The 15,940-nt window shown below is 36.3% G+C and overlaps 2 protein-coding genes across 7 annotated transcripts in view; one reads left to right on the plus strand and one right to left on the minus strand.

Moving 5' to 3' along the window:
• Positions 1-5,684, minus strand: part of LOC144440065 (neural cell adhesion molecule 2-like) — a 43,349-nt gene extending 37,665 nt beyond the window's left edge. For all 3 annotated transcript variants that reach the window (XM_078129309.1, XM_078129308.1, XM_078129310.1), the window contains exon 1: positions 5,573-5,684. In XM_078129309.1, the coding sequence (XP_077985435.1) occupies positions 5,573-5,627 (55 nt within the window). In that variant the 5' untranslated portion in view covers positions 5,628-5,684. The remainder of the gene's footprint in view (positions 1-5,572) is intronic.
• A 1,601-nt stretch (positions 5,685-7,285) lies between these two features.
• The window catches only part of LOC144439649 (nephrin-like), an 82,766-nt gene continuing 74,111 nt past the window's right edge, over positions 7,286-15,940 (plus strand). For all 4 annotated transcript variants that reach the window (XM_078128883.1, XM_078128885.1, XM_078128887.1 and 1 more), the window contains exon 1: positions 7,286-7,362. In XM_078128883.1, the coding sequence (XP_077985009.1) occupies positions 7,293-7,362 (70 nt within the window). In that variant the 5' untranslated portion in view covers positions 7,286-7,292. The remainder of the gene's footprint in view (positions 7,363-15,940) is intronic.

A 15,940-nucleotide genomic window follows, 5' to 3' on the forward strand; every position in this document is an offset into this window, starting at 1 on the left:
TTGTGGTCGAATTTGTGCCTTGCTGTATTAAATTAGTAAAACTCTCCCCACCCATCGCTTATGATGTTGACAACGCAAAATTCAAAACAGGGTCTCAAAGTTGCCGAAAGTAACCTTGAATTGTAGAACTTGATGTTCTTGCCAAGAAGTAGGAAATAAAATTACAATTACAGTTTTTTTTCAGGATTTAGAAATGAAGTAATATGCTGACTGGGAGGGCACCATGTCAAAAGGTTGCACTGGTAAAATCATCATGAGAATTTAACTTATCTATCTTGGTATATTTGGTAGAGACATTACTTGTGTCTGTTTGGGAAATTATTCAAAGTAAAAATGATCACATCACAGGTGTGCAATTTGAATCAAAAATGTCATTTTTGGTACAAAAACTCAAAAACATCTAGGCAGATTGATCTAAAAATTTGGTGGAAACATTCTTTGAGGTGTGACGATTAAGAAGTGTACATGACAAGATGATCCCAGATTCCCATTAGTGATATGCAAATGGAGAATAAAAATATGACTTTTTGGTCAAAACTCCTTAATTCCAAAAAGTACTTGGCTGGTTTGGGTGCAAATTAGCAGGGATGATGTTCAGTGCCAATATAACACCAGTGAAGGAAAGGCAACTGAATAAACATTCCAAAATGTATGCAGATATGCCTAGCAACAAAACCACACCCATGGCAACAGTTAAACAATGATATTTCAGATATAACACCATGGATGGGTAGGAATGGGAAAAAATCTTCACAACATACATGCAAGCATGCCTAGCAACAAGACCACATAATCATAGTAGAAAATCAAAGTTCATCCTTAAAAGTTGTGCTTCAACGACATTTAAATTTGTTATGGTGAAACTATCTGTAAGAAAAGGAGGGTCAAATATTATACTATGTAACTACCTTAAGCAGGATAGCAAGTAATTTGTCACCATACCTGGTCCATAAAGACACCCACTATTGTGTAAATTTGGCTGCAACACATCGGGACTGATATATATCAAAAAGTGGTTCAAGTAACATTGGATTTTAAACTATGTAACTTCAAAGGACTGGGATATTCACATATTATACAGGATGCATGATATTGTATATAAAAAACTTGGGTTCAAGCTACATTTTAGCGTTAGTGTTGCTATATTTTGATGAATTCTTCTCGACGAATTACTCGATGACATGTGTGTGTTTTCTGTAAACATGATCTCATATTTGATCAAAATGTAAGCCTGTACGGTGCGGTGCCATGATCTCGATGTTTAATATTGAAATTTCTATACCTGGTTGATTGGGATTTTCACGTACAGGATACATGTTAATAAAACTTGGGTTCAACCTACATTTTAGCGTTAATGTTGCAATATTTTGACTCAAAATCCATCATAGTGAATCCATGTCCTAGCTAATATGTGGCGTCATTGATCAACTCATCATGCATCAATTCGAGATCTTTCATTTACTGGAGTGACATTTAAAAATAGCTGCCATTGTATAAATGCAGTATTCTCGTTGCTGGGTCAAGCATGTCAATTTTTTGAAAGTTTATCCACTTGCTTTACATTCATCCATGTTGTTATTTTTGCAATATACATTATTCAATTTTTGCTATGGGCGTGGCCTTGTTGCTAGGCATATGAGCATTCACTTTTTGAATGCTTATCCCCTTGCATAACCATCTTTGTTTTTATATTTGCTATTTGGCTGTTGTTATGGGTATGGTTGTGTTGATAGGTATATGTGCCCATTATTGTAATGACTATCCACTAGTCTATTAATCCTAGGTGTGTCATATTGTTAGTAGGCATATTTGCACTTGCCTATTAATCTCCTGCTGGGGTGGAAATTTTGCTTGGCATACTTGCGTACATTTTTTGAATATTTATTCACATACCTACCCATCCTGTTTTGTTGCTAGGCATATTTGCATATATTATTTTTTAAATCTCTACTCACTTGCCTACCGATCCCTGTTATTATCTTTGTAATATACATCATCAGTTCACTGTTGCTAAGGACATGGTCAGGGTTGCTAGGGCTAGTTGTCTCAGAATGTTTTGAAATAATGTCCGCAGAATAACACCTATTTAAATTATTTTAATTTTTTTAGTGCTGCTCCTAACAATCTTCGTGACCGGGCAGTTTCTTCGGCCGGGTGGGGGGGGGGATTGGTGGTGGGGGGTCACCCTGTTTTTGAAATTGGCAGTGGGGGGGGGGGGGGTCATGCTGTTTTAAAAATTGTGGATGGGGTCATTATGTTTTAGATTGTGATGGAAGAAAAAAATCCTTTCTACAATGGCATATACAATGTGGTACATGTCAATATTTGTTCTTGTCCCTGTTTCTTACATGAATTCTTTAATATTACTTATTAGTTCAAACATAACTTTACATATTCATATACATGTACCGGTATTACCTAGCTACCACACTAGTTAAAGAATATGTCATGCAAATGCTTGGCTGTTTCACAATCAATGCTTCACTTATATTGCAGTTTGGGGCAAAAGTGAACTTGAAGGTTTCGTAATGGTAATTTTCATAGATAGTTTATAAAAGAAGTTAAACTAAATTGTTCTACTCATCATGTTATTGACACTACAAATCACCACATCTCATCAGATTCCAGTTTCTATTATACACTAGGTATGAACACCTAAAGTTCTCTAACATACCGGTGACTTTATTATACATGCAATAATAATGCCCCTATACTAATGTTACGTGTCAATTTTATGTGAATTGGGAAACTCATTTAACACGTACATTTATGATAGCTTTTCAAAGCTTGTAAATATTACCTCAAAGGTTATGAATAACCTAAACATTGCCTTAGTATCTCAAGCAAAAAATGCCAGATCTGCCAGGGGGCAAACCCCAAGGACTCCCTCATCCCCAGAGGTCACTCATGCATTCAACCAACAACCAGATGCACCAACAACCTTTTACTGTCATAATGGTATTAAACTTTTCTTAAATATTTTCACCCTTTTCTAATTTGAGATGATATTGTCTTTTCAGATGTGAAATGTTTGCCAAGATAGTCTAAAATTGCCTTAATCTCCAAATCTCCCCTACCAATGATACTACCATTAGATGTGCTGACCTTTACTACATGTATATAATGATGCCATTTAACTTTTTAAGAACATATTTCAACCCTTAGTGTAAGTTATAAAGAATAGTTTCTGATACTTGCTGTCTTGTAAAGCATGGATTAAGTTATTGCTTGAAAGGGTCTGAATAGCCTAAATATTGGCTATAAGAGTAAAAAATCCTCCAGGGCTTCTAGAGGGAGGCCCCTAAGACCCGCCACATGAGGTGGACATATCCCAGTCTCAAGCTCTTCCCCTCTTTCTGTCAAGATGCTTTCAAAGTATATTTCAAAAGTATTTCAACCGTATGTAGTTGCTTTTTACATGTTGGTGTTGTCTTGTAAGGCTTGGAAATTTTTGTCTGAAAGGGTCTGAATAGTCTCAAAATTGACTTTTCAGAGTAAAAAACCTCCAGGGCTTCTAGAGGAAACCCCCCTAGGACCCCCCCCCCCACATGAGGTGTACACATCCCCGTCTCAGGATCTTCCCCCTGCCTCTACTGTCAAGATCCTATCAAACTATATTTCAAAAATATTTCAACCTTATGTAGTTGCTTTTTAAATGTTGGTGCTGTCTTGTAAAGCTTGGAAATGATTTTCTAAAAATGTCTAAATAGTCTCAAAATTGACTTTTCAGAGTTACAAACCTCCTGAGCTACTAGGACCCCCCCCCCCGTAAGAGATGTACATATTCCCTTCTCAAGCTTTCCCCCTACCTTTCACTGTCAGGATGCTATTAAACTCTTTTTCGAATATATTACCCTATGTAGTCAATACTTATAATTATGATAGTGCTAACCCGGGATCTTATAAAGTAGATGCAAGACAGTCAAGCAGTCCACACTAAGTCACGATCAAAAAATACCTGTCATGCGAATATTATATATGGGGGGGGGGGGGGGGTCATCATGTTTTAGAATTAAGTGATAGGGGGGGGGGTCAGACTGTTTTTGGTTTTACAGATGGGGGGGTGGGGTCAGTGACTTTTTGTCGACCTGATTTAAAAATCCACTCCACCCCCCCCCCAAGCTGGAGAAACTGACCGGTCCCTTAGTGAGCCCCTGATACAAAAGGGATGCAATAAATAAATAAATAACACCTACAGAAAGATCCCCCACCAAAGTTCAACCTCATTCACTGTGTAATTTTCCAGATATAAGTTTTTGACCAAAATGGTGATTGTTAGTCCAATCTGCTCAGTAGAAAAGATGTTTTTTAGAACTGATTTGCATATCACTGATGGGATCATCATGCAATGAATATTTTTCATTCAAACACCCCTAAGAACGTTTCCTCCAAATTTCAGATCAGTGTTCACAGGGGACCCAGGAACCGTGTGACAAACAAAAAAAAAATAAAAAATAAAAAATAAACTATCAAATAAATGACAAATGAACAAGCAAACGAATGACAAGTATAGGGACAAATAAAATAATTAAGTAAACTAGCAAATAAACAGATACTCATGGGGGTATACTAGATATATTTTTTTCTATACCCATCACTATACAGTGTTTTTTGATAGTGATGGGTATAGAAGAAAAAAACATATCTAGTATAACCCCATGAGTATCTGTTTATTTGCTGGTTTATTTAATTATTTTATTTGTCCCTATACTTGTCGTTCGTTTGCTTGTTTATTTGTCATTTATTTGATAGTTTATTTATTTATTTGTTTTGTTTTGTTTGTCACGTGGTTTGTGGGTCCCCTGTGCAGTGATTAGCTACACTTATACGTATAGCGCCACCACAGGCTTTTTTAGTTCAAAACATGCCAATAAAGCGTTAACATGTCTGTTTTGAAATTGAGTAGAGTTCCGAAGTTGGGTTTATATCATTTCTTGACCAATCACAACTATTGGATAATTTCGAAAATGTTGTTATTCAATACTGGTTTTTGGTATGCTTTCAAGAAAGAAACATTCTGAAAAGATATCTATTCAACCAAGACACTCAAAATTACAGCCTAATTGTTTATGCTTGCGGGTTTTTATCGATCACGCATTTACTGCACAAACACTATCCAAAAATGACAATCTCTACTGATTATCTTTAGTTTGTTTCAATGTGCAAATATATGGAACGCAACGACAAGGTAATAACATACAGACGCAAGTGACATTCACTGTTGCCAGGTTTATTTTTGCACCAACTTTACCGATGGTTAATATTTTTCAATGGTTTACACAGCCACGTTGGATAATATAAATATTGTTTTCCAGACAGCTGTACTTATTTTCGTTGCAAATTATGTATATGTCTTTATACATCATCTAATACAGAAATAGTTGCACACTGCGAATGCTACGATCGACAGGCGGACATACATGTACTTCGTTTAGGTTTTCGTAATGCACACAGCAATATGGATAAATATCGACACGATATTTTCCTCAACATTCGTAACGTTATATCTTATGAAGTGCACCGATTACGTGGTGTTCATGTTGTTAGATTAATAATGTAAATAAAAACTTACCAATTTGGCGTGAGAAAATGCACAATATCCACAAAAGCAACATCACTTGTGCCATAATTAACGGATGCGGACGGCTAGAATGACTATAGGCAGATATATATTTGCAGGTTAGGTGCCATGAGTATCAAAAAGAGGGCGCACTAACCAAGTAAGGTGCTGATATTGATTGGTGAAGGGGTATTTGAAGAGATTTGCCAATTTTCTTTTATATGTATACAGCATAGATGAATATAAAATCAGACAGTTACCGAAACCATGGAAAAAGAGAGAGAGAGAGAGAGAGAGAGAGAGAGAGAGAGAGAGAGAGAGAGAGAGAGAGAGAGAGAGAGAGAGAGAGAGAGAGAGAGAGAGAGAGAGAGAGAGATTATATGCAAACTCATTGTCACTCGCCACATCACTGATAATTGGCTTTACAACTTTTTGCAGCAAATCCGCAATAGATTTAGCAAATAAACCCGGTAAACGACCGCTACCGACTGGTGTTAAGGTTTAATATGGTTCAAATCACAAGCAAAATCTTCCGCGGATCCATTTCAGACCATCAGAATTTCCCTTCACAGTCCCGGGTCCCATTTTTTCGTATTCCCCTGCTATTTCTCATCACCCCCCCCACCTTCCGTAAATTCTGCTTGTTCCTTAGGTGTCAGTGAAGAAATCAAAAATGGTCATGCCACTGTAGACTCGTGGATTTTTCATCCATCAAAATCCAAAACACAATGCCCCCCCCCCCCCCATCCCAAATTTTCAAAAACAGGATGCCAATTTCGAAAACCTGGTGACCCCCTACTAATCCAACCCAGGCCCAAGAAACTGACCGATAGCCAAGATACTTCTCATAAACTTCATATTCCCACACAGACTGAGCATAGATCAATTTAAGATAGCAATGTCTCAAAATATATGTTAAAAAGGAAAATGTAACAAGTTCAATATCATCCCAGAATAATTGCATGAACTCATATCTTCCCAGATTGATTGTACAAACTCAGTATCATCTTATATTTAGCTTTAGTATCATGGCAGATTGATTTGTAAAAATTAGATATCGTCAAAGGCTTACTTGTACCCAGTAATTACACAAACTGATTACACAAAATCAGAATAGCGACAGATTTATTGTAAAAGCTCAGTATAATCACAGAATGAATGAAAAAATCTCATTATTTACATTTTCGAATGCGAAATTTTCTAGGGTTGTTGCCGTGCCCTACATGGATACTTTAGTCAGTTTGAAATTATTAATGTACATCTTAATAGAGCTAGCGATGATGGTAAGTAATAATGGGTTGACATGGACTAAAGCGCCCCCCCCCCCCCCGCGCGTATGGTGTACAGCTCTCCTTAGGGGAGAACCATTTGATTTCTGGTGGATTTTTTTTTTGGGGGGGGGGGATTGTCGGCAGGTGAAGGAGAAAAAAAAATGATCCCATAATGGCTTGAGAAAAAGAAATTGTTCCAACAGACAAGTAAAAAAATTGTTGCGATGAGCTACAAAATTGGAAACAGAAAAAAAAACTGCATTGCTTTTGAATATGGAAAAAAAAATTGATGCAGGCCTGACAATAGAAAAAAATGCTGTCACAGTGATGGGGTAAAAAATTGCTACCATACCCACTTCCTCCACCCCCCCCCCGAAATCAAATGGATTTCCCCTTATTTGTCCCGACATACGTGCATGCGCTGTAACGCCAATACTTCCAGTGTACATTGTTTACCGATCATGGATATACTAAAGACATGGTTTGGTACTTTGATATGCTGTGTCATTTTTAGTTTTATTGATCCAAAAGGTGAGTTGATTTCTTCGTAATTCAATAGTCAAAGATAAGTTAAGGCTCACGTTGATCGCTGAAGTAAGGTAACACCCGAAGGATCGCAACGCGACTGGTCTTAAAAAAATTGCGTTTATCATGTAGTACATGACATATTAAACGGCTACATGTACAGCGATCTTTTCGATCAGCAAAACAAGAAATGTTTGAAAAGGGCTTCCTATGATTCATATACAACTGGCCATGATAGTCCAGTAAATGTATGGAGAATTACATGTATGCCTCTCAATCCATATGAGCATTATCGCAACTGAAATGATAAGGTTTAGTAGTGCTCTCGGCATGGTTTGGTGTCTGTCCATGTGTGTGTGTGTGTGTGTGTGTGTGTGTGTGTGTGTGTGTGTGTGCAGACGACTTCAACTCAACAACAGTCAGAAAGATTACCTTGGTATTTGGTGGGGAGATTACTTTTGGTGTTTAGTTGGGAGATTGTTCAAAGCAAAATGATTGCATCACAGGTATATGATTTTGTTTTACAAAAGTGCCATTTTTGGTCTAAAAACCTAAACTCCAAAACTACTGGATAGATTTGTCTGAAATAAGGGGTTAGTAAATTAAGATTTGTTCATGACATGATGATTCCATCAGTAATATGCATATAAGGACGAAAAATGTCTCTTTTTGGTCAACAATATGTAATTTCAAAACTACAGACTAGTGCCTTCTTTAAATGTCTTGTAATTAATGGGGCACATGTTTCCTCTAAAGCCTGTTGCTAATGCTTTTAACCCTAGTTATAGATTTGCATAATTATTTTAGTAATTTTGACCAAAAAGACACATTTTTAGATTTCATTATGTATACACTCTTCAAATTCCATTTAATTTGATGTATGTTTCACCTATAATAGAGTGCACACATCATTAGAATTTAGAAGTGTGTCGATGCAGCTTTTAGCATTAGTGTTTTCCATTAAATTTGCAGCCCAATCCCCTCAGCAAGCTAGGGAGTAGAGACTAAACACTGCCAACAAACATGGCCGACCAAGTGCACATATGCCGTTGTTGGCCGACTTCAGGTTCATTTGGTGCTCCTCCCAGCCATGTTTAATGCCTGTTACTGAACGCACAAGAGATGAAACCCATTCAATGTGCCTTGTTAGGTAGGCTGTCGGAACATTTTTCGACCACTAGAATTCGAAGGATCAACAACTTGGACTTGTCTGCATCTGCCTATGGCTTTCACATCAATCAAGCCACAGACTTCTTATTTACAGTCAAAATTGCATTGCTGGTAGACCTCCGATCACTGAACGATAAAAACTTTGATGGATTCCAACGAAAGTGTGTTACATTAATTACTGTGTCTTGCATCTAATTTAGACACCTTGGGAGTAAATGACAAGGACGCTGTGTATTGTCTTCACTCTGTTGTCGAGGAACTTTGTCCACTTGATTATTCTGACAAAGGTTACAAACATAGTTGTAGACGAGGTGTTTACCTTATGTGGCCAAACACGACTGGTTATTTTGTGATTTACTGTATTGATATTTTACCATGCATTGTACACATATATACTGTGAGCCTTAAATATACAGCCAATATTTCACGATACGCATGTACATAGTAACTTTCATAGAGTGACATCCAGTTTCTACTATTACAAATGTATAGCAAGATTTGACGTGCAGGTGTTTACTTTTAAGGTGTATCTACAAAATATTTACAGATAGCTTCCAAAATTTACAGATGTCAGACAGTACTAAAGTAATCCAATTTCATCTTTGCAATCCAATTACTCTAGTACTGAAAAGACATATAGGACATCAGTATAAACTCAGACCACTAAGTGGTCTGAGGTATAAAGTAATTATAGAACAAATGTAAAATTCCAATGTGAACACCTGAACATGCAGATATTTGTTGCTAGACTGAGTGTAAGAGAAACTGAGAAAGGGCTTGTTTCCAGGAATCCAATAAAAAGATGACTGAAAGAAGGAAAAGGAGAGGCAAAGAAACAGGAAGATGATTTTTTTATTTATATACTTTTTTTTGTAATTGACCGACTGACCCATAGTTTCCATGGAAAAAAAGAGAATTTTTTTTTATGGTTACCCTTACACACATACCAACCTTAACGAGACCCATAGAGACCAGGGCAAATAAGTAATTGTTGTGGGTTTTTTTTTTACGATTTCTCATCTTTATAATGTGGTTCTTGTTTTTCTCTACATCTCAAGTTCACAAAGTTTTCAATATTACATATCACCATCAAAACTACCAGAGAGAGAGAGAGAGAGAGAGAGAGAGAGAGAGAGAGAGAGAGAGAGAGAGAGAGAGAGAGAGAGAGAGAGAGAGAGAGAGGGATGTATGGACAAAGAAATATTAAGCAGGTGTAAGAATATTCATTTTTGGTCAAATTTTTTTATCTCCAAAAGTACTTGGTCAATGAGTCTGAAACTTGGCGAGATGTTTCTGAAAGTGTTATTCTACAGATTTTCTTCAAAACATTTTGACAAAATTGGCCCTAGCGACCATGACCACGCCCTTAGCAACAACCAAATGGCAGTATATTTTGGTCAAATAACAACATCATCTGGTAGGCAAATGAGTAAACATTCTAAAAATGTATGCAAATACCCTAGCAACCATGACCACGCCAATAGTAACAGCCAAATGGTCGTGTATTTCACAAAGGTAACAACAGGGATTAGTAGACAAATGAATAAACATTCAAAAAATGTATGTAAATGTGCCTAGCAGCAAGACCACATTCATAGCAACAGCCAAATGATCATGTATATTGCAAATATAACAACAGGGATAGTAGACAAAAGAATAAACATTCAAAAAATGTATGTATTGGTAAATGCGCCTATCAATAAGACCACGGCCATAGCAACAGCCAAATGATAACATATATTGCAAAAATAACAACATTAATTAATAGACAAAAAATGTATGCAAATATACATAGCAACAAGACCACGCCCATAGCAACAGCCAAATGATCACATATATTCATCCTAGACAAGTGAAGAAATATTCAAAAAGTGTATTCAAATATGTCTAGCAACATGAACATGCCCATAGCCACAGCCAAATGATCGCATACACTGCAAAGATAACAACAGGGTTGGATAGGCAACTGGATGATCTTTAAGGAAATGAACACCTATACCTAACATGGATCAGCATGTGGGTTAACATTTCTAAAAACTGTACAGCTGTGCTACAATGCCATTGGCCCTGTTTTTAAAATAATAACATGTTGGACACATATAGAGGTATGAAATATTAAAGAGAGAGAGAGAGAGAGAGAGAGAGAGAGAGAGAGAGAGAGAGAGAGAGAGAGGGATGTATGGACAAAGAAATATTAAGCAGGTGTAAGAATATTCATTTTTGGTCAAATTTTTTTATCTCCAAAAGTACTTGGTCAATGAGTCTGAAACTTGGCGAGATGTTTCTGAAAGTGTTATTCTACAGATTTTCTTCAAAACATTTTGACAAAATTGGCCCTAGCGACCATGACCACGCCCTTAGCAACAACCAAATGGCAGTATATTTTGGTCAAATAACAACATCATCTGGTAGGCAAATGAGTAAACATTCTAAAAATGTATGCAAATACCCTAGCAACCATGACCACGCCAATAGCAACAGCCAAATGGTCGTGTATTTCACAAAGGTAACAACAGGGATTAGTAGACAAATGAATAAACATTCAAAAAATGTATGTAAATGTGCCTAGCAGCAAGACCACATTCATAGCAACAGCCAAATGATCATGTATATTGCAAATATAACAACAGGGATAGTAGACAAAAGAATAAACATTCAAAAAATGTATGTATTGGTAAATGCGCCTATCAATAAGACCACGGCCATAGCAACAGCCAAATGATAACATATATTGCAAAAATAACAACATTAATTAATAGACAAAAAATGTATGCAAATATACATAGCAACAAGACCACGCCCATAGCAACAGCCAAATGATCACATATATTCATCCTAGACAAGTGAAGAAATATTCAAAAAGTGTATTCAAATATGTCTAGCAACATGAACATGCCCATAGCCACAGCCAAATGATCGCATACACTGCAAAGATAACAACAGGGTTGGATAGGCAACTGGATGATCTTTAAGGAAATGAACACCTATACCTAACATGGATCAGCATGTGGGTTAACATTTCTAAAAACTGTACAGCTGTGCTACAATGCCATTGGCCCTGTTTTTAAAATAATAACATGTTGGACACATATAGAGGTATGAAATATTAAACCATATGCATAAGTTAAAGCCATGGAATACTTAAATATGGTCTTCCAAGTTCAACACCTCAATTTTACTCTCAGTGCATATTTTCTATGGTTCTCTATCAACACTTTAAGCATAGATACATGACTGTACATACATATACAGAGAGAGATATTAAGTAACATGTCTTGATACATGCTTAGAAGCATATTTGCTTTAAATATATATGCATATAATATAATATATATATATATATATATATATATATATATATATATATATATATATATATATAGAGAGAGAGAGAGAGAGAGAGAGTAGAAACCAGAGTTGTCTGATGATCGCACAATGCGTGAAACTCTGAGTTATAACCAAGAAAGAGTTCCAGTACTACCAAAACTATATATATATATATATATATATATATATATATATATATATATATATATATACTTTAGATATATCTAAAAACAAAAACCAGTGGAATAAATAAATAAATTTAAAATTTGCTAAATATTCTGAAATTACAAAATTAACCCGCCCAATCAAAACAGTAACCAGAGATGAACTGAAAATGCTCTAGTATATCTTTGTATGATACGTAGATGTAGCAAATTTCATTGAATTTGATTCAGCAGTTCTGCATGTATAGCCCCATTTATGAAATCATTAATTATGCAAATTAGCATTAATTCTAGAAGGACCTCCCACCAAAAACTATCAGTACAGATTCATTATAAAGTGCAGCCGTTCTACATTACATTTTAATTACAAAACTTAGCTAAATATGCAACTGAGCAATTAATTGACACAAGATTTTGAAATGTCTTTCTGTACAGTTATACTTTTGTTTAATCAATATCTGTAGCAAGTTCACTTGAATTCGGTACAGTCCTGGCTATATATCCCTTATTGCAAAGTTCATCAAATATGCAAATGACCAATTAATTGACTTGATACCATCATTCATGTATCTTTGCTCGAGGTCAATATCTTTAGCAAGTTTCACCAAATTTGGTGCAGTCTTTCTTGGTATAGGCCCCAATTACCAAGTTCGTTAATTATGCAAATGACCAATTAATTGACAGCACTAAATTTCATTAAAAGTGGTTCAATAGGCTCACATTCACTATTGCTATTTTGCTAGACAACATGTTTGTGAAACATTTTCTGGTTTTAAAACTTTAAAAAAAGTTACTGCAAACACCTTAAAATGACCTTTTTTCAGTCAGTTCCCTTCGGATTTACTTCAAGTGTTTTCGGGTATTTCTGCTCCCACCTAGACCATGTGATGTCATAGAGAGACATAGTTAGCACGCAGGCTATGACGAGCGTAGTCAACAGGTGAATAAAACTCAACAGCATTGTGAAAAAATACATTGCAGATGGTTGTAATAGACATCAGTAAACAAAAACTACAATCTACATGTCTTATTAACCAACACTTACCGATATTTACTCAAACTATCTGACTAATTTTCAGTGTCTGTAGGTATAAATGCAAAAATAATATATCCCAAAATTATGGCAAAATAAATCGAAACGGATAGACTGGATATACATAAACACTGGTAATGTCGGGTGTTTCACATTCAATGACTTTTATTAGCTCCACTGTCAGCGAAAGCTGAAAGCGTAGATTTAGGTATAGGTGGGTATAGAGGTTTAGAGTATAGGTGAATTGTAATTTTTAACAAAAAAATTAATATGTTAATGAGCATTGTGACCGACGCCATATTGGAAATCAGTCCACAAGACTTAAGTAAACTGCCACTTTTCAAAAGACACTATTGACGTCAAACAAGCAATGTAATATGTGCTATAGTCATAATTCTACGCGTTTTGCGCCCAGTCAGCCAGTCCACAATACCTTCTTTTGCATACAATTTATCCTCCAGTTAGCGACCGTGTGTTACACTTTGAATGGCTGCTCACGGACCTTATTTTTGGGCCGTAACTTTCACTAGAGTCCACCATTTTAGATACTGTAAAAGCCTAAACCTCAACTGACATCTCTTCTTTCGTGCCAGCGAAATAAATTTTGGCATTACATTTAGGAATACCGATTTTCCGACGAATTCAGGACGCATACTTGAGGCCCTGAAATTTCGACCCGGTTTTTTGCTCATAATTTCCTCAATACGGACCGGAAAGTTGATAAATTTCACAAAAAGGTGGATTTTTATGTGTTTTAAATAACCATGGCAAGTATATTTAGTAGGATCGTTGTGTAACGGCTGATTTGACGCGGAAGTTAAAGCTGGCCTCGTTTGACCGGGCGATTTTCCACAGCAAGCTAGCAACGCGGGAGTTCTTGGTACTCACTAAAATCACACTTCAGACTCACTATAAAAGTTTGATGTTTTCAGTAACATGTAACTTGTGATTAATTCTATATTGTCGTGCAATTTGGGGTGACAGTGATCTAGAATGAAGACAACTCGAGTAAGCAAGGCAAGGCATGCCTAGGCCATAGGCGTGCGGCGAAGAGCAGTACGTCCAGTAGTCTTGCTGCTAGATGTTCGGGCTTTCTTTTGATACTATAAGCGAACGAAGTTCGCAGTGAGGGCTTGCCCGAACAGTCTAGCAAATGTCATTTTCAGACCGGACATTCCATTGAGATTACATTAAGCAGTGGGTTAGGCCATGTATGCATATATATACTTTAATCTATTCAATCTCTGGATGCAGGTGTTGACAAACACATTTACATCATTACTATGTCTTATTGGTTTATGGTAATTGTGTTTGATGAGTGTGTAGATGTTGTCATTCACACATTTTAGTTAACACATTGGTGGTTATTTTTACAAGCCCCTCCTTAAGATGAATATGCATGAAAATTAGCTATTGTCCTCTGTTTGTGCTAATACGGTTCTCTGATTGGCAGTTATTTATATCCTGATGACATTTGCTAGACCTTGGATGTTCCATCCGCAATAGCGATGTTCGGTCGTGTGTCGTATTCTATCGGAAGAACATCCGAGGTCTAGAAGATAGAGTCAACTATGCGTCCAGTGAATCGACCAAACTTTGTTTATTGGCCGACAGTTTACATGTAAACACAGATAACTAGTGTTAGTTATCTGTGATGTAAACGACATGAACATGTCTTGCCATTTCCAAATGCAAATATTTGGCAAGTAAAAATAATTAAAATAATTACAACTTTAATTTGGCTTCAGACTTTGCATTATGTTTTGCGTATCTTTCCCCGTTTTACATGTAAATCCGAAGAGGTTCTCTCTAGTCATGTCAGTGATCATACCGGGGCTGCTTTGAGTACGAGCGAGGTGAAGCATGATGAGGTATTTTGTTGAGAATTATAAATATTGCGAAATGTCAAGTACAAGGTTTAAATGCAATGGAATGATGGAAAAAAATTGGCAGAGTCTGCTGACAGGCGCCGGTCACAAGACACTCCGTAAATTTAAATATTAGATGATGTTATGTCTACTACAAGTTGAATGTTGTTGACAATTAAGCTTATGGACAGTGTTTTTGGTAAATTCGTTAGAAAATTGAAATTCGAATTGCCTCAAAATTATTTTAGATCCCTAGTTTATTTCATTCATTATTAAAATTTTCCAGGGTGAAAGCTGTAAGACACTGGAATTATTTATAGCCAACCTCAAAAATCCTTTGTGTGTGTGCATTTCCCAGTCATTATTTTTCTGAGATTTTGTGTAATTTTCATAACAGTAATTTTTTTATAAAATGGTGACTGACTATGGTATAAAAGTATAATATTTTACCACCTTTCTGTGTAAAATGTGTTTTATAGTGAGACATCATATGAAACCACTAACCACTTTATTACATCGCTACCAAAATAAAAACTAAAAAGAACAGCGGAGCTATTCTGACCGATAGGTCGCTTGTTTATCTGATTTTTTAGCACAACTGAACTTGTTCAGTAGTGCTATAGGGATCGCCCGGCGTCTGTCTGTCTGTGTGTGTGTGTGTGTGTGTGGATGTGTGTGTGTGTGTAAACAACTTAAAGTCAAAAACTGCTGAACCGATTGCCATGATATTTGGTGGGTCCATTACCTTGGGTGTCTAGTTGGGAAATTGTTCAAATCAAAATGATCGCATCATAGGTCTGTGATTTGGGTAAAAAAATGTGATATTTGGTCAAAAAACTTAAACTCAGAAACTACTGGGCAGATTGGTGCGAAATTTGGTGGGAACATTCTGAAGGGGGTGTAAAGTAAGATTTGTTCATGACATGATGATTCCATGAGTGATATGCAAATTAGGGCTAAAAATGTGTCTTTTTGGTTAAAAATCTATAATTCCAAAAGTACTGAGCAGATTGGGCTGAAAT

Source organism: Glandiceps talaboti, chromosome 9, assembly GCF_964340395.1.
Source record: "Glandiceps talaboti chromosome 9, keGlaTala1.1, whole genome shotgun sequence".
In the NCBI taxonomy this organism is placed as follows: Eukaryota; Metazoa; Hemichordata; class Enteropneusta; family Spengelidae; genus Glandiceps; species Glandiceps talaboti.